The sequence below is a fragment of the Mercenaria mercenaria genome, chromosome 19, assembly GCF_021730395.1.
Source record: "Mercenaria mercenaria strain notata chromosome 19, MADL_Memer_1, whole genome shotgun sequence".
Classification (NCBI taxonomy): domain Eukaryota; kingdom Metazoa; phylum Mollusca; class Bivalvia; order Venerida; family Veneridae; genus Mercenaria; species Mercenaria mercenaria.
Window position 1 is genome coordinate 41,335,476 of NC_069379.1, and position 18,720 is coordinate 41,354,195.

An 18,720-nucleotide genomic window follows, 5' to 3' on the forward strand; every position below is an offset into this window, starting at 1 on the left:
GTAGCCCGAACAATAAGTTTATTTGGCAACGGCCATTTCAGTTTATTTACTATGTATTTCTATACTACAGTGGATGGAATGATTAAATTATTAGAGGTTTCATAATTTTAGCCATACACACATTGTTATACTTAATTTTGTTGTCTTATCATTGCTCCTTTTTTCTCTTTTTTAAAGATTAAAACTACATGTATTTAAACTGAGAAATATTCTCCTGATAATTATTGCAACATGGCAATATAAAAGGAATGCAAATCAATTTTTATAAACTTGCAAATTCCTTAGAGCTGTATGAATTGTAATCTATCTCAAAATTATTTAAAGTTGACATAATAATTCTGTCTGATTCTTAACATCTTATAATTTCTAGTTTAATAAACGGACTAGAACCGCGTATGTAACGTCTCTCAGTTTCTTGGCATTGTGTATTCACTTATCCGAATTTATGTTTGCCCGAAATTCTGTATACTTTCTGATATTTTGCTATATCATGGTCGATTTTTTGCATGTTAGGCAAGTATTTAAACTGAAAAGCATAAAAAATCAGTGTAAGCACTAAACTGCCTCAAAACCAAATATCTGTTCTTTCTGGTCGCTCGATAAATATTGAGGTCAGCGAAACCGAAAGTACACTTTGGCAGGTGGTGCTAAAATGACGTAATTTTAAGACTGGTTTGCATACTGTTTTGAACAGTACCGATCAGCGACTTGGTTATTGGATCAGTCTAAAATCTCTCGTGCACATGTTTTTGTAAACATTTGCCTGCGGGTACGATTAAACGGTTAATTGTTTGCCGATTGTGACAGTAGGTGGTAAAATAATTAAAGCCTCGGGCGTGTATCTCTCGATAAACAAGGGGATTATAGACAACTATCAAAATTATATTTGAAGACTAAATTATTGATTTCCGGGCTATGCGATACGGAGTTTCAAGGTAGCCCGGCGGGCACGCTCTGAAAAAGATTAGTAGCCCGACAGAATTTTCTGGTAGCCCCCGGGCTCCGAACATGGGATTTCTGAAACCCTGTATGCTCATCATTCAATAATTAGATGTCTTCGGATTTTATCATTGATATCAACGTTACTGTTCTTAACATAGAATGATCTTAAATAGAATGAAATACTAACACTTGGCAGATATGAGGCAATCTGCGGGCACAGTTACTCAATTTAGGGCCATTTAAAGAAATTTAGGGCCTAAGATCGGCAGAATTAGGGATTTTTAGGACAACATCCAGAATTCAAGGCTTTTTCAAGGCCGTGTGAACTGTAAGGGGGAAAAACACATACTTACAGCCTAAAACAAGAGCTCTTAGAACACGAAATGTTCCCCTTGATGCATTTAGTAACTGCACAAAGAACAGAAATTATTTGGACACTGTATACAAAGTTCTACTGTTCTAGTTCAATGTGACCTTGACCTTTGAACTACTGACCTCAAAATCTATAGGGGTTGTCTGCTGGTCATGATCAACTTCCCTATTAAATTTTGTGGTCCAAGGGTTCTAAAGTTAACGTCCAGAAACCGTTTAACTTTTCCAAGTCACTGTGACCTTGACCTTTAGCCTACTGACTCAAAACCAAAAGGGGTCATCTGCTGGTCATGACCAACCTCCTTGTCAACTTTCATGATACTAGGCTCAAGCATTTTTGAGTTATCATCCGGAAACCCTTTAACTGTTCCAAGTCACTGTAACTATTTTAAGTTTGAACAAGAGCTCGTAGAACATGAAATGCCCCCTTGATGCATTCAGTAATTGCACAAGGAACAGAAATTATTTGCTCACTGTAAACAAAGATTCTGCTGTTCTGGTTCAATGTGACCTTGACCTTTGACCTCAAAATCAACGGGTCATCTGCTGGTCATGACCAACCTCCCTATCAATTTTCCTGATCCTAGGCATAAGCGTTCTTGAGTTATCGTCCGGAAACCGTTTTACTGTTCCTGGTCACCGTGACCTTGATCTTTGACCTACTGATCTGAAAATCAATAGGGGTCATCTGCTAGTGATGACAAACAGGGTTCCCATTCACATAAATATGTACGTTTTTCACGTATAAATTTCGATCTGAAACGTACTGTTCCAAGTCACTTAACTATTTTAAGTTTGAACAAGAGCTCGTAGAACATGAAATGCCCCCTTCATGCATTCAGTAATTGCACAGGGAACAGAAATTATTTGCTCACTGTAAACAAAGATTCTGCTGTTCTGGTTCAATGTGACCTTGACCTTTGACCGCAAAATCACCCGCCGAGGGCCTCTTGATTTCAGCAGTTTTGGGAAAACCTACTGCGTCAAATTTAGCATCTCTTTTTCTGCGTCCTGAGTTCAGTTTCGGTCTCCCGTGATTTTGCACACGGTAACTCGGCGAATAGAAACCAGAATAGTAAAAGTTATCACAAAGTTTAGGACAAATTCGTCATTAAAATTTCGTCTGCCGGCAAAATCAACAGTCAAAGCACAAAGTGCTCGCCAGTACAAGTCAGAAAGTTTCGTGTGTCCTAATAGCGCTTCGCATGGCATGATGGGCGGTTTTCTAGGCATTTCTATTAAATGCTCAAATGCCTCGCGGAAGAACACAAGCTAGTGTTGGAAGCTTATTTTTTGGAACAGTTACAGTATTACACTTTATTATGTTTGCTTTTGTTACTACCTGTAGATTATTGTCCGAAACAAAGAATTACTATTAGTTTCATGCATGCTTAAATGTTGAAAATCTGGGCAAGTAAGTTTTGACTGTGGACAAGTAGATTTTTAAGTCTCATTTGTCCGTGGACAAGTGAAAAATATTGGCATTTCCACACCCCTGATACCAGTTGACTGGTTGGTTAATCAACAAATTGTTTACAAAATGTTTTTGCGCTCGCACATGTTGACAAATTGAATTTGTCAAAGACGTAACCGTGTCACTGACTGGCTGAAAACAATCGTGTCTCAGAGTTTTTTCTAGCTAATTTGGGAACATAGCATCAACCCCCAAAATTGGGAATTTTGATGCGTAAATGTTCCAAATTGGGAAATATTTAGTTCCATAGGATATAGTAAGGATGTGTTTAGCACTTTCTCATACACTCGTTTCACTTTGTACAACCTCTTTAACATACTTCCATTACAAATTTGTCCATAATTTGGTCAATGTTTGTGCAATTTTGATGATTTTTTTTTCAAAATGTAGAATTGGAATTTTTGCACTCATTTTGGGGAAAATACATTCTTTTTTGGCATTGGGAATATAGTCGAATAACAACTATAAAAACGGCCGAAAAAAAAACTTATGTCTGGTTTTATGGATAATTTGGTTTGTTTCACAAGTACCCGAAATTATGCCATCAGTGTTTAGATTCATTTTTGTTATGAGACAAATTCAAAGAAGTTGTTTATACGGTGAAACAGTAATTCTATACTCAAACGCAAAAGAAAATGTGCACTTACTAAATTGGAATATTCTCAGTTCTAAAAGAGGTATCCATCTACAATATGCAACATACTTTGCTAGAAGCATGTACTACTGAACTTCCTTCAAATTTACAATAAAAAGAGAGATGGAGTCATGATAATAAGCGATAGTGGACTTTTGCACGATTTGCACATGCTGCCCATAGGAAATGTACATGTCTACAAAAACGTGTTTTGTCAGTTTTCTTAAACCTTAGGTGAAAGGAAAAATACATTAGATTTCAAATCTGTGCTGTAATAAAATGCCATGACTGAGTGAAACTCGGCGAATTGAAGCAATAATGCTTCAACTGGGTGACAATGTTATTTACGTCAACAGAACGTCTGGGTGTCAAAGTAATGTTATAATTCTTTTGCACCATTAATTTCAGCAAAGTGGTCGAGTGCCTGACACCATAGATCCAGCCGACCTCGGGTAACAACCGCTTCTCAAGAATGGAATAAAATTCTTCGCGACGTCATTCTACTATTACGTTAGGCCTTAGCGTTGCCATATCAATGCTTGAATAAATAGAAGAGATGGTCACACTATATTTAAACAAAATAATGTTTGCGGAACAGGCAGCTTTTTTATCACCTGAGAAGAAAGATATTTACAACTTCTGTTTTCCACCCGTCGGCTTTGAATAGCCAAGAATCCCCATAAATGTCAAAATTTTGAAAATAATCGAAACACATCAAATTGGCCATAAACTGAACTAAATTTTGGTACCAGACATGACATACTTTTAGACAAAATAATCAAGTTCGGACAACATAATCTACTTCATTTGACGAAAACCATGAATGCACACTTTCTTTTGCGTTCGAGTACAGATGCAAGTCGTAAAATATCATGCAAACTCCAGACACTCGCTGTTATAATTCTGTACAAATAAGCGGAGCTGGTCCATTGACCGATATACATTAGACAGTTTATTACAAATAAAACACAAACCATACAGCATTAATATTTTTAACACGAAAAAGAGTGAATTGTTGCGGGGGAAATTAGTTCTTCTGGGGATCTTTTCTTTCATTTGGGGATCTTTTTCTAGGTGAAGACAACAATTATCGGCCTCAGTTTCTTATAAAAAGGCAGTGGCTAGAGAACCGGAATCGGTTCCCTAGACTGCGAACTTATTCGTCCGGAACCGGTTCTCTAAGCAAACTACCGTGCATAGGCTAGGGAACCGGAATTTTATTTCTATGCATAATACTGTCGAAATCCACTTTGTTTCTTTTGGTAAGTATCATGTGCATGTTCTTATCTTAATTAGTTAATTAATTTTACCATTTCAGCAAGCTATGCCCTTTTATTTATTTGTGTTTACTGTGTCTCCAGAAGTGTACTCGCCGCATACTGTCCGCCATATTGGAATGATAAAATAAACTAGTACGAATGAATGCGAAATTGTCGACACTGGAGCCGAAATAAACTTGAAAGTTAAACTTAAAAGGTATAAGACAATAAAAGAAACGATTAAAACAAAATAAGTAATTTCAGTATTGATTACATATCTTTGAACGTGAAATGCCGAGGTGTTACAAACCAGTATTTAAAGTGATCAAAGAATATGTATGAAGTTTTAAGGGCAATTAAATTAGTTTATTCATCTATAAACATGTAATGACGCAAATACAAACCAATATTATTTTATATTTAAATAATTTAAACATAATATAAGTTTAAAGCAAATAACATTTAAAAACTGCAAAGTAGTTTTCACGCATTCATTCGTACTATTTATATCATTTGAATACGGCAGACACGGTATATATGCGGCGAGTACACTCTGGGAGACAGTAAACGCAGATAAATGCAAGGGCATGGTAAAATTAATTAAGATAATAATATGCATGACATTTACCAAGAAACAAAGTGGATTTCGGCAGTATTATGCATAGAAATAAAATTCCGGTTCCCTAGCCTATGCACGGTATTTTGCTTAGAGAACCGGTTCCGGACGAATAAGTTCGCAGTCTAGGGAACCGATTCCGGTTCTCTAGCCACTGCCTTATAAAAAACAACAAACAAACTGGAAGCTCAATATTAACAACATATAAACCATTTCTGAAACTGAAAGTTTTCAACGTTTCACAAAGCAACAGTACATCTATATGAAATTAACCTTTACCTTTGCATATAACTAACACTCATTATTCAACTTGGAAATAAGACATTGCTTATACAAATCTTACTGATAATAGTATTACTGACATGTTTCCATAACTGCACTTTGGGGAATACAATAATGCTCAACAATAAAAATTTTACTCTCCAAAAAGGTCTCAAACATATCGTTTCTCTCTGTGTAAAAAGCACCAACAAATGCTCATTTAAAAAACTCTTAAAGTAAAACAAAACTGGGTACATAAATTGATTTATTTACACTACCCCACCCAGAACGAAAAGTTTGCCAAACAACAAAGTTATGTTTCATTAATGTTTACTACCCCCTGAAATCATATTTAAGTTAATTAGAAAGTATATAATGTTTACAAATAAAAACGAGCTTCTTAACGTCGATATTTCCAGTTCAAAAAACTTTTTAGTAGGTCAAAAAGTTTTCACATTCTTTTCTGGAACCATGCCGTGTCCTACTTTTTTTACAAAGACACTTGCATTTCAAAAGCAAACCACGGATTGGAAAAAGAACGTCATTCCAAAAATATAGTTTGGTACATTAGATAACAATGAAAACTTACTATCCACCTCAAAATCAGGAAAACTTCTTACAAATATTACAGAAATAAACTTGATAAATCTTTTCCCGCGAAGTTGTTCGTCGTTTTTCTCAATGGCGGCCTTGACATGTGGTCCCATAATGCAATGCGATTACCTGTGTAAATATTTGGCGTTGCTTGGTTTTTATGGTGACACCAATACCAGTTTGGTTTTACGGCCTGCATAGGCGGATCTGTTGGGGCAGGGTCTTTCAAAATGACGAGTGACCCTGGTTGGGGCTAGAATCTAGCAAAGGTACTTTTTCAAACTGAAACACCAGCCGCAGGGAACGGATCCAAGTTTTCGCGGTGGAGTGTTGGAAATTCTTGGCAAATCGTGTAGTCATTTGTTGACCCAAAGAAGGGGGAGAACGGGGTTGAATGTGCCATGGGTTGGTTGTGCCACACGTGACTTTCCATCTTTATTGAAGCTATTTTGATGTTATTACACATTTGTGTTTATATTTATTGACATAAGATATATTAGAGCAAAGGAGTCTAATATCGACCCTCTTCTATTATCGACCCCCCACCCTTAATTGATACTTAATCACATTTATTACTAGAAATCATGTGATCATGTCATTCACTGTCATTTTTACGTCACAAATTTTCTTCATGCGCCATTTTGAATGTTTACATACAGTGTGACTGCATGAGATAAATTTCAGTGCCAACCACTACATCGTCCGTTAAGGTAGGTATCTTTCTGTTAAATCAAATTTACCGTTTTTATGGATCGAATCAGTTTAATTTTGTATTTAATCCTACTATACACATATAGAAGCCATTTCTATCAGCCATTTTTGTAGTCTCTTGCAACTTCTGGAAAGATTATGTGGGGGTCGATAATAGCAGATTGAAAATATGACCTTCTGCTATTATCGACCCCCAATTAATTAAATTTATATAATTTCTTGTTGCTTTGAGAAAAGCACTTAATTCATAACTTTAACATGTCCAAAACATTGTGGAATGATACTTATTTCACTTGGGTATTGATTACATTTTACTCGGACTTAATCATAGACTCTCAGTGTAAAATCTCAAACTTTTAACTAAAATAAAGGTATTAAATCAATATAAAATTTCAATGAAACTTCAAAGTTTTGTTGTTTGTAGCATCATCTGAAGCATGTGCAGTGAAAAATCTTGATTTTATTTCTAAAATAGTGTGATATTTATTTCTAAAGTCACTATTATGTTCATTGTAAATATACTTTGTTATACCAAAGTGGAAACTGGCAGGTACTCTAAAATGCAGCTCTCTGATTGGTCAGTTAGAAACCCTAATGTTCTGTGATGACTCATGATAAAGTTATGAATGCACATTTTAGTTGATCACAAGGATTAAAAATCTCCTAAAATAAAAAGAAAAAAAGCGCAGAGTCTCTGGAAGTTCGTCATAGTCTGATGTTTCTATCATTTATGATGATAGTGACAGTTATGACGATTTTGACGATTCCTCTGATGGACAAAATGATGATGGACAGTGCAGACAGCTTAGACCAATGTCAGGGGTGTGGTCAGTCTAATGGGAAGCCAAATGAGTGAAAAGGCTGTGATGAATGCCCAGGATGGTGGCACATTAAATGTACTAAGCAACCAGAACTTCACTTGTTGACTCCAGAGGACTTAAAAAAAGTTAATTTTAAATGTATAAAAATTGAATGCTAAAAATGTTGTTAAGGCTGTAGATAATAATGGATAACCAACTTTGTTTGAATGTTTGAATTATTTATCTCTTGTATGTGGCTAATGTTATATTACAAATAACTATTATCTAACATTTACAATTTGTCAGTCAAAAGACCAAATATGAAACTGTGATAGTATGAAAGACCAAATTTATAAATAAAAAAAAAACACACATGAAATAATATTTTCCATGAAATCGTAGTAAAGTGATGCTTTGTTTATATGCTCAGTTGCATAATTTCAAATTGCAATTATGACAATAAAGGACAAATAAAAATTAACTTAATATTAAGTTAATAATAATATTATGCTTGATTTTCAGTGTTTTCAAAGTTTAAAAGAAAAAAAAAAACTAGGGGGTCGATAATAGCAGAAGTGGGTCGATAATGGCAGACACATGTCACGAGACAGAATATTAGACCATACCTTATTCTGTAATGTAACAAGTGTTTTCATTGGTTGAAATCGACCAATGATAGTTTGTCTCAAACATATGCGTGAAAGTAAGAATATGTACGGTAGATTATGGTCTTAAGGGGTCGATAATTGCCTCCTTTGCTCTATGAAATTCATAATTTTGAGATGTGTGATTACAGAAATATTAAAAGGTTAAATGCCATGTATTTTTATAATGCTATACCACACTGTATGGTAAGGGTGAACCCCGCAAAATGTACCCCGAATACAGTCACAACCTACCCCAGACGCGGGGCAGGTTGTGACGTTTGACAGGCCACGTTCACACTAGCAGTATTCTTATCCGCTGTTGTTACATCTCGTGTTTTAACGGAAATGTTATTTCATGTAAACATGGTCTTGATGTACTGATAAACTGAAACAGCGCCCGAGAAGAAGGCAAAATTATGAAAAATGGCACATTCAACCCCGTTCTCCCCTACACATTATTTTTATAGCTCTTTGGTTGACCAGAACCTAGAATGTGTTCCTGGTACCGGACACCAAGACATGGACAGACAGACGGACGGGCTGACGGACTGGGAAAAATTGAATCCCCCAAAATATAATGGATCTAGATCTAAAACATTAGGCCTACTTCATATGACAACTTTTATATGTGATTATAAATTTTATTATATGCATGTATTGTAACTATGTTATGTTTGCTCAATTATCGAAATAAATCTATCTATCTAAAACTCGAACCCCTATACTTCTGATAAAAAACGCCCCATCCGACGAAGTTCAGAAGAACAATCACGTACACAGAAGGCTAGGACAGGAAAGAGTTGAATTAGGCCTACATTAAATTAGAACAATGGTACGTCATGCATATAGAATCCAATAGAGAGTCTCCTTTAAAATTGAAATAAATTTTAATAACAGGTCGTTACTTAGGCTACGGAAAACTGTTGTCCAGGAAAACAACACGAAATTCTATCACACTTATTCGTCCTCAAGCTTAGAGCATAGGATGTGCTCACACTATCTCAAGGCCCTTTAAATAGGCCTACTCTGGCAAAAAAAAAAAGAAAAAGTAAAACAGAATTTTTTTTGTAGTGGCCTTTTAATTGTTCAAGGTTGGGGTCGCGAGGCTGAGTGTACAGAATGATAATTCCAGTATCTTTTAATTGACTTAACCGAGGCGTTTGACTTAACCGAGACTTCCATACACACCTCTTGTTTGTCATTTTTGTATTGCGTGCGCCTATGCAATAACATTCCGAAAAACGGCGATTATTTTCTTATTTCTGAACAAAATATGTGAGTGTGTTGAATAGATCATTTCATATCGGATGATCATGATTTCATGTCAAAATCTGAAGAAAAATTATTTTCGAAATTTTAGATGCGGATAGCTCCCCCCCCCCCCCCCCCCCCAAAAAAAAAGAATCGGCGAGGAAACCATAAGAATTTTTTTTTGGTATCCATGCATGTGTAAACCCTGCCATTTAACATTCGGGGCTTTGTTCAATGTGTGCGTTCGAGGCTTTATGTCAAATGTGCGTGTAAAATGGTTTACACGTGCATGAGCACCAGAAGAAATAACCCTTTCATTATATATATGCTGTTCTTCCCTGTATTTGGAAGAAAATGAGTGTTTGCTACACGGGTTTTCCATGTATTCATCGACCTTAAGGGCCTACCTCTCATATTGATTGTTAATTGCAATATTTTGAAATTTTAAAATGTTACCTAGATCTACGTGCATTTTAACGGTACTAAGAATAAAGTGTCAAACTATTTAAAAATACCGGAAGAGAGTATTGGACTATTTCAGCAAGGTATAATCTGTAGATAAACGGGTATGAAGAATTTTATGAATTATTTTAATTAACAAACAGTCCCGTATGTCTGACGCGGCAAATATTTTGGAAGCTGAAACGACTATGACGTTAGCAAAGGGTCGTCACGTGATTGGACGTCGCTATTTTTTTTCTGACGTAACAGACGGGAGCATAGTAACCAGAAATGGCGTCTGGTGTACACATTTCTATCCTTGTAAGTGATGGAAACATATAAAAATGGACGAAAGTCTTTCGGATAAATCAAAAAAGTTGCCGAAAAACAAGTTTAAAGGTAGGTGTCCCTAATTTCCTATATTTTATAAATTTCAACCCGGAAATAAAACTTAGGTTTAATCTCGCCTTGTTACAACGGTTTACCGTAGACCACTCTGCTCATCGGTGTATACCTATGGGTGCCTCATTACGCTTCTCTATATGTGTGACATCACGGAGCTCTACATGTGTGGCATTAATACACTGCCTCATCACTACTCTACATGTGTGACATTAATGCGATGCCTCATCACCCTTTTCTTCAAGTGTGGTACGAATACAGTGCCTCATCACGCAGCTCTACATACGTGACATTAATGCAATGCCTCATCACGCAGCTCTACATGTGTGACATTAACGCGCAGCCTCATCACTCTATTCTACAAGTGTGGCATGAATGCGGTGCCTCCGATAATCACGCTACTCTACACGTGTTTAGTAGGGTAGAGTATAAGGGTGCACTTATACTTCCTTGCTATTGAGCTAGCTTTTAAAGCGACGTGGTAAAGTGTCAGCTTTAGGTGTGACTGGTCCCGGGTTCTATTCCCGGTCGGGACTGAAGTATTTTCAGCTTGTTTCATTTGGCGCCTAACGTAAATAACTCACGAGTATATATAAATGGACACCTTGGAACGTCCCACAGAAGTTTAAATTGACAAATTCTAAAATGGAGGAGTGTAAGTAGTAGGGTAGAGTATAAAGGTGCACTTATACTTCCTTGCTCTTGAGCTAGCTTTTATAGCGACGTGGTAGAGTGTCAGCCTTAGGTGTGACTGGTCCCGGGTTCTATTCCCGGTCGGGACTGAAGTATTTTCAGTCTGTTACACGTGTGACATGAATGCTGTGTCTTATCACGGTACACTGCATGTGTGACATGAATGCAATGTCTCATCACGCTACTCTACATGTGTGACATTAATGCGGTGCCTCATCACGCTACGCTACATGTGTGACATGAATACGATGCCTTATGACGCTACTCTACTCTACATGCGGTGCCTCATCACGCTACTCTACATGTGTGACCAGAAAGATTCTTACAAATACATCTTAACCATGTCCGCACTTGATTTCCGAGCGCTGCATTAGGATTTGTTGTGTATATGGGTTAATACAAATGTTAAAATCTTTAAAAAATCTTTTTCCCTCTTTATTTTATAAATATTTAGCAAAAGACAATGCTGTAAACAGCCTGTAATCATCTGGGTCATCCTTAGGCCTTTTTAAGACACCCGGCACGTGCCGGAATTCGAATCCAGCCAATTAAATTTTCGTCATGTTAAGTTTTATTTGATTTGATTTGTGTATACATACATACATATTGAACAGCTTTTATAAGTAGAGGGGAGCAACTCTCAAATATTTTACCGTGGAATAGTTAATACTAATATAGGCCTATGCCAACGGCAATGCTTCTTGAATTTAGATTTATACACGGATTAATTTAAAATTGAAGGAAGATAGTACACTTATCTTATGAAAAACATGAAGTTCTTTTTGTCCCCTACGTCAGTAAATACCCAACCCCAAAACCGTTTCGTTCCGATTCAAATTAAATTTAGTTTGCATTCCCAACATCAAGCGGACATATTGCATAGTGCATGATATTTTTCTATTCTCGCACACCCGTCCGGTGTTTTCTGTCATTTTACCCATATTTTACAGTTATGCCATTTTTTGTGACTTTACAATATCCACACATGTACGTTAGATACTCAACACCTCATAAATGTTAACCGCCTCGATAGCCTAGTGGTAGAGCATACGCTTCGAGTGCGGGAGGTTGTGGGTTCGATCCCCGGTCGCGTCATACCAAGGACGTGAAAAATGGTACAAGTAGCTTCCTTGCGTAGCGCTCAGCATTAAAACGGAAACTAAACCTCATAAATGTTTTGTCTTGCTCTTACTTTGTTTCCTTAGCTCATCCTAAAATTTCTATGTAATTCAAATCAATTTGATATACGTCATCAACATGAAATGGATCATTTTGATTTTGCTAAACATGCTAAACATGCATAACATGTTTTGTCCTTCAGTATACCTTGAAATTGTATCAAAAACCTCTATAACAACAACCTCATTTTATTTAGAAAATCGACCAAGGTCAAAAATTCAAAACTCTCAAATGCCGCTTTAACGTGAACATAAAATCATTCCCATGTTTTTGTATAGGTAACTCGTCTCCTCGAAGTCAGTAAGAATGACAAGAGTTATCTAGCTTTCACGTTTGCCATTGTTAGAACATTTTTTTTGAAGATCTAAATCAAAGCGATTAACCCTTACCCTGCTAAATTTCTATAATGAACTTGCCCATTTTTCAGTTTGGACAGTGCCGTTAACTGTTAAAAGGGGGTACTTATCAAAACAATACTAATTGAATGGCAAACAGAACAGTTCATGATCAGACTGCACGGATGTGCAGCCTGATCATGATCTACACTGGTCGCAAAGGCAGAATCAGTCGTGCCCAGCATGATAAGAAGACATATTTTCAAATATCATAAATTTGAATATGGATTGATGTAATGAAGTCGATCTGTTTGTAAACAAATTGTCTATGAGTTGATTAATAATCCTACCACGACCCGGTTTCCCGATTATACCAAAAAAAAAAAAGAAAAAACTGAATCTGTGTGTTATTGTGCAAAAGAAATCACTGTTTTCACCCCACAATTATAACGTCACAGCGTCAAACGTTATAGCGCACTGGGAATGAAATACTGAAACGGGCAAATAGGGCAATCCGCCCTTGCGCCGAACTTGCCGCGAAGTCGTACGATTTCACCAGCAATTAGGGGTTCTGTACCAACATTCGTCATAATTCCTACCCGTATTGCTATAGTTTTTTTTATTTCTTTTTTTTTTTCGACTAAAAAGATAGAAGCTTTCAATTTTTGTGGAGGCGTCATTACCTTGAGAGCAATTGCAATCGCATCATCAAGCTTAGAACCAGCTATTGCAAATGCATCAGCAAGCTGAGAACCAGCTGTTGCAATATAGACCAAAAGAGACCCTTTCTAAATGAAAGTTAATTGTTTCCTTTTTGCGTAACTGGTCAATGATATACAAGTAAATGTACTTCACAAATCTTTCTGTTTCAGTTATGCTGATCATCAACATAATAAACTTACCTTGTTGTTCTCAATCATTCAGAATGAACCAGTCTAATTCTGTTTCTCAATCATATTCAGAATGAATCAGTCTAATTTTGTTTCTCAAAATAATATTCAGAATGAACCAGTCTAATTCTGTTTCTCAGTCATATTCAGAATGAACCAGTCTAATTTTGTTTGTTGTATTTCAGTCGTTTGTCTTCAATGCTTCAATCAGTGACGTTGCACGGAAAACTTTTGGTTCATATCTCGGAACTTTCTTGGACGTAAAGAAAACTTTACAAAATTGGATGACGTGGATGATGTACACAATAATACTTGACATTGTGTTAAAATCGAAATAGTGTAGGGATATCGCATGTTTTCTTTTTTCGTGTTATAACATCTGCAGAATCACAAGGGAATGGTTTGTGCCCGGGCCCGGTAGGGCGAGGATACCAACGTATCCCGAGGGATTCTGAAGATGTCATAGCACGAAATGTTAAATTGTGATTTTCTCTTGATTAAGATCGTTACGGTTCATTCAGTTATTAATACTCCAGAATGCTGCTCAGGCTGCGCCCTCATGATATAATTCATTCGCATTTGAACACCAAAAAAAAAAAAGATTTTATTTCAACGAAAAATCACAATTTTGAACATGATTATTACTTCGTAAAAAAGACTGTTAAATTTTCTGTTTCAGATATACTAATCAACGAAAGCAAAGATGACGTCATTATTCCAATTGGCGCAACGTTCGACACTGCCGTGTTACACATAGGCGTCAGAACCAGACGCGATATTTCCATAGAGAAACCAGACGTTAAACAAGGAACAGAAGTCATTACCTCTGTGGCATATGCCACTCGGACATTCTCTGAAAATCGTAATAAAAAAGACAGCAAGGAAGTAGGTGAGAAAAACAAAAAGCAACGAAAAGTTGGTAGAAATAATGTAATGAATGCGCAGAGTGCAAGCATGCAAAAGCCAAAAGAGAGTAATATCAAGACATTGCCAAAGTTTCAGAGCTCTTTATGTTTTAAGCTACAGTTTGAGACGCCAAGTAATAAACCAGTGACAGCGCCATTACCAGGCACAAAACTACAAAAGCAGGCTAAATCTGGACATGCTAAAGATGATATTGACACTTTGAGAGAATCGGAAGACAGCACTGCCAAACCAGAATTCATAGATGCTTCTATTTCAGTGGAATTACCAGACACAAAGCTAAAAGATACGGTGTTAAACGCACCCAAGGCAGTTAATCCATGCCGAGCCGTTGCTGAATCCAATATAAACCCTGGTGGTGAAATGTCTGACACACTCAAGGGATATGAAACTAGTGTTAACCAGACAGCTGCCTTGAAAGCCGCTTTTTCTGATAAATCGTACGAAAAGTTACCCGAAACAGATATACCCGACAAAGTCTTCCAACAAAATATGTTATCAAACGTCACAGCGCAAAAAGAAGGTGCACTTAAACCAACCGAAACTGAACCACTTGATCAAACTGCATTACGTCAAATACAAGTAGACGACACAAGTCTAAAGGAAGTACTTGCAATGTCTAAGTCAGACTCTGTTGTTGCTGATGAAAGTATCCCAGTTGAAGTACAAAGGTTGGAAAATCTACCCGAGGAGATGTTTCCTGACAAATTCCGTGTTTTGAAAGATGTAACCACACAAAAAGAAAATAAAGCCAATATTTCAGATGAAGTCATACTATCCAAAGAATGTGCAGCTAAAGGATCCGTGGAACAGTCTAACGAACAAGATTATGTTAAAGACATTGCAATATTGCCCGTACATAGTGCACCTACACTGTCTGAAAACATCTCTCGCGGTAGAAAAGATGATGTCATAATTCCTTTTGAAAAATATGTTATTATTACCATTGAGAGTGAAGGCAGACGTACTGAAACGGCACATCACGACAAAACCATTATTTCTGAAGTTGTCGCCATAGAACTAGAAGAGGTCAAAACATTTGTAGCAGAACCTCGATACCAATTCGAAAGTACACAATATGATATAACGAGAATGGACAATGAATTCAGACGATCAGGAGCACCACCTCACTTTCAGTCCGAGGCTAGAGAAGATTACTTTACACGATACAAGTCAGATAGCACAACACGAAAAGAAAGTAAAGTCAGAGAATCAGAAACACCTTGCTACCAGTTCGATGGCACGAAAGATGACATAACCAACGTAGAAAGAGAAGTCAAAGCACATGAATCGGCTACCCCCTACTACTCACATAGTACTGACAAAGATACAACAAACGTGGACAGTGAAGTCGAAGTACTTGAAACAACGACTCCCTACCAATTTGCTAATGCAGGAGATGATCAAGCGCTCGCGAAATGTGAAGTTGGAGCAGTTAAAAGAAAGCCACGCTATCAGTCCGATGATACAACACAGATGGAAGTTGTAATGCAATCTGATGACCAGTCTGACTACATAGATGTGGCAGTACTTCTGGAAAGAGAAACAAGAGCGTTTAGAATATCACCTGTTGATCAACCCTTTATCACAGAAAATATTACAACAGAATGTGGAACTAGAACAAATAAAACAGAGCATGACGGACAAGTTGATACGCAAGGAGGTGGCATGTCACACGAGGAAAGCGCAAAGAAATCCGATGAACAATCACTTGCCCAGTTGGATTCCGTAACAGTTACAACAGACATACACAGTGAAACTACAGAAAATGAAATAGAAGATCGTGACCATTTTGGAAATACACCAAAGGACAATATACATGTGGAAGCCGGAACCAGTGCACCTGAAACAATGATTTTGTTTCAATTAGAGCTTGCAGATAATGAAACTTTCGTGCAGTGTGAAGAACGAATATCCCAAGCAATAACACTTATAGAACAGTCTGGTACCCGAACAGTTGAAATTACCACACATGCGGAAGAGGCAGTCAGAACTTATACTAATAATCACCATAACGAAACCGTAGAGGCAGTAGTAGAAGAAGTAGTAACAGCAGCAGCAACAGCAGCAGCAGCAGCAGAAGAAGAAGGTCAAATCGCAGAAGATAATATAAGACCAACAGACGTAAACATTTTAAATTCAGTCACAACTATTTCCGCCGACGAAGAAGACGGCGTGTTTGGAATAATGGACATTTACATAAAGAGTGATATCCACTGTGATGTAAACAAAGTAAGTAATATTTGCACGTGCAACACTTCTGTTAGTTTTCATTTTTTATAATTTATAAGTTGTATTGAAATTTACTACTGTGTGCAGTTTGCAAATACTCCAATGTATATATATCCATATACAGTGATTGACAATTTAAATGATTATAAAATAGAAGAAGTGGAAGCTCCACAGGTCGCTCAACGCGACAAAAACGAAAATGTTGCAGGCCCGGTTTGATTGAGCCTGTTCATGGACGGTAGTGGAAATGCGTGTTACCGGCTACGCCCAAGGTTGAGCAGAACTCAACATTTACACACACTACCAGTACAAAACAAAACAAAACAACCAATGGGTACAAGTACAAAACAAAACAACCAATGGGTTCAAGACAGCTTTGTGCAGTGCACTTCTGTGCTGTTCTGTTAGTTCTGTTCTCTTATATTCCGTTGTCATAACTGTTCATGGCTGACGAATTTGTACACAACATGACTTAAGAGATTTGGAAGATTAAATAAATTTGGATATTGATTGTTCCGTCGTAACTGAATTTCGTGGAATGGCTCAACATCAAAATCCACGAAAATTAGTCCGCTCTTAAAATGATGATTTCGAAGTATATTCTGGTGCTGCACGTATTTCACGTATTGTTCAACAAGATTTACTTACTTTCTAATTACAGATCTGCACCACAGGGATGTGCACAGAGATAGCAGACTTTGGATATTCATTCTTTTCTCTTTCTTATTTCTACAAGTGATATAACACCATTAAAATGTTATCATTAAAACCAAAGTCAATTGTTTTATTGATATAACAGCATGTATTCGCTATCTTTTCCTCATGAAAATGATATTTTCACTTGCCTTTTAAGCGTGTAGTCCAGTTGGAAATAATCATAAAAATTATTATCAATCATACTAGAATATATAAGTAAACCATTGTTTTTTACATAAAAATTCACTGGATACAAATTAGGGGGTTATGCCTTTAGAGCATCAGTAAGTTGATTTCTAACATCACTAATTAATTAACCATGTTTAAAGCATAAAAAAAGTGTAGTTTTGCAACTTTTTATTAAAAAGTTGAGAAAAAAATATTCTCCAAGTCCATAAAAACATTTAAGGTCGGGCCAAAAATTAAGTGGAGGTCAGGATACCGGAAACAAACACTTTTTTTACGCCAAATAAAATCTAAAAAGATAAAATAGGTTCTTTGAAAGCTTAGCATGGAACCAAGCCAATTAATAACAGATTCGTTTTGATTGAGCCTGTACATGAGAGGTAACGGAATATGCAACACCCCATCATGAAATAAATCTTCAGAAGCTGCATCCTGCTGTCGAAAGCCAAAAAGACAAAACCCTTACCCTGCTAAATTCACGAGTGGTAAACGCGCAATCCAATTCCCGCTGGGAAAACGCTTAAAATTGGTTGCGCGACGTCCGGTGCTGGTGCTGCGCGTAAAAAGATGAAATTGAGGTATGCGAAGTTATGATTTTGCTCAGTATGAGACAATAATAAATTGTTTCGACACAACTATGATAATACATCATATATGTAAAATATCTGGTTTGTAATTTATGATTCGGCTCTATTATCACAAAAACTCTGGCGACACGAACCCTGAAAAAATTATGAAATCAATAAAAATGGCAGTTTCTGACCTCATATGCCTAATCTGCGGACATCTGTAACTTACTGTAATAAAGTAGCGAATATCACGTATATTTGCTTCAAATCAAATCCTGCTTACCGGGACATAATTGACAAAAAAACATCGGGAATGGGGTTGCGCCACGGGAATGGAGTTGCTCGTATACACCATATTAATGTCAATTAAACTTTTCTGTCACGTATTTGACTGCTCAAGTTTGCGCCTACATTTGTACTTATGACTGTATCGTTACAATGGAAATAACTGCCTGCATTATTTCAAGAAAATGGGACCATGATTTGGATTCCATCGGTGATAAAGAAACACACGCATTGTATCATTGTACGTACCACTTAGAAATGTTAGTGTAATAGAAATATAGTCATAAGGAAAACATGCATTAAGTATTATATACAAACCGCGCTATT

At 36.8% G+C, this 18,720-nt stretch overlaps 2 protein-coding genes across 2 annotated transcripts in view; one reads left to right on the forward strand and one right to left on the reverse strand.

The window, feature by feature from the left end:
* The window catches only part of LOC128551041 (fibrinogen alpha chain-like), a 79,110-nt gene extending 68,515 nt beyond the window's left edge, over positions 1–10,595 (reverse strand). The window contains exon 1 of the mRNA XM_053531323.1: positions 10,517–10,595. Coding sequence (XP_053387298.1) covers positions 10,517–10,595 — 79 coding nt within the window. The remainder of the gene's footprint in view (positions 1–10,516) is intronic.
* A 454-nt stretch (positions 10,596–11,049) lies between these two features.
* LOC123542106 (uncharacterized) lies at positions 11,050–17,431 on the forward strand. The gene is made up of 3 exons (XM_053531324.1): positions 11,050–11,059; positions 14,181–16,657; positions 17,319–17,431. Exons 1-3 carry the CDS (start codon positions 11,050–11,052, stop codon positions 17,394–17,396), a joined length of 2,565 nt encoding a protein of 854 aa, XP_053387299.1. The 3' UTR covers positions 17,397–17,431.
* Positions 17,432–18,720: the final 1,289 nt, after the last annotated feature.

Bases quoted from the DNA above. Each gene is read 5' to 3' on its own strand.
- LOC123542106 (XM_053531324.1), top strand. The intron at 16,658-17,318 runs GTAAGTAATATT...TTCTAATTACAG, and splicing joins TCCACTGTGATGTAAACAAA to ATCTGCACCACAGGGATGTG.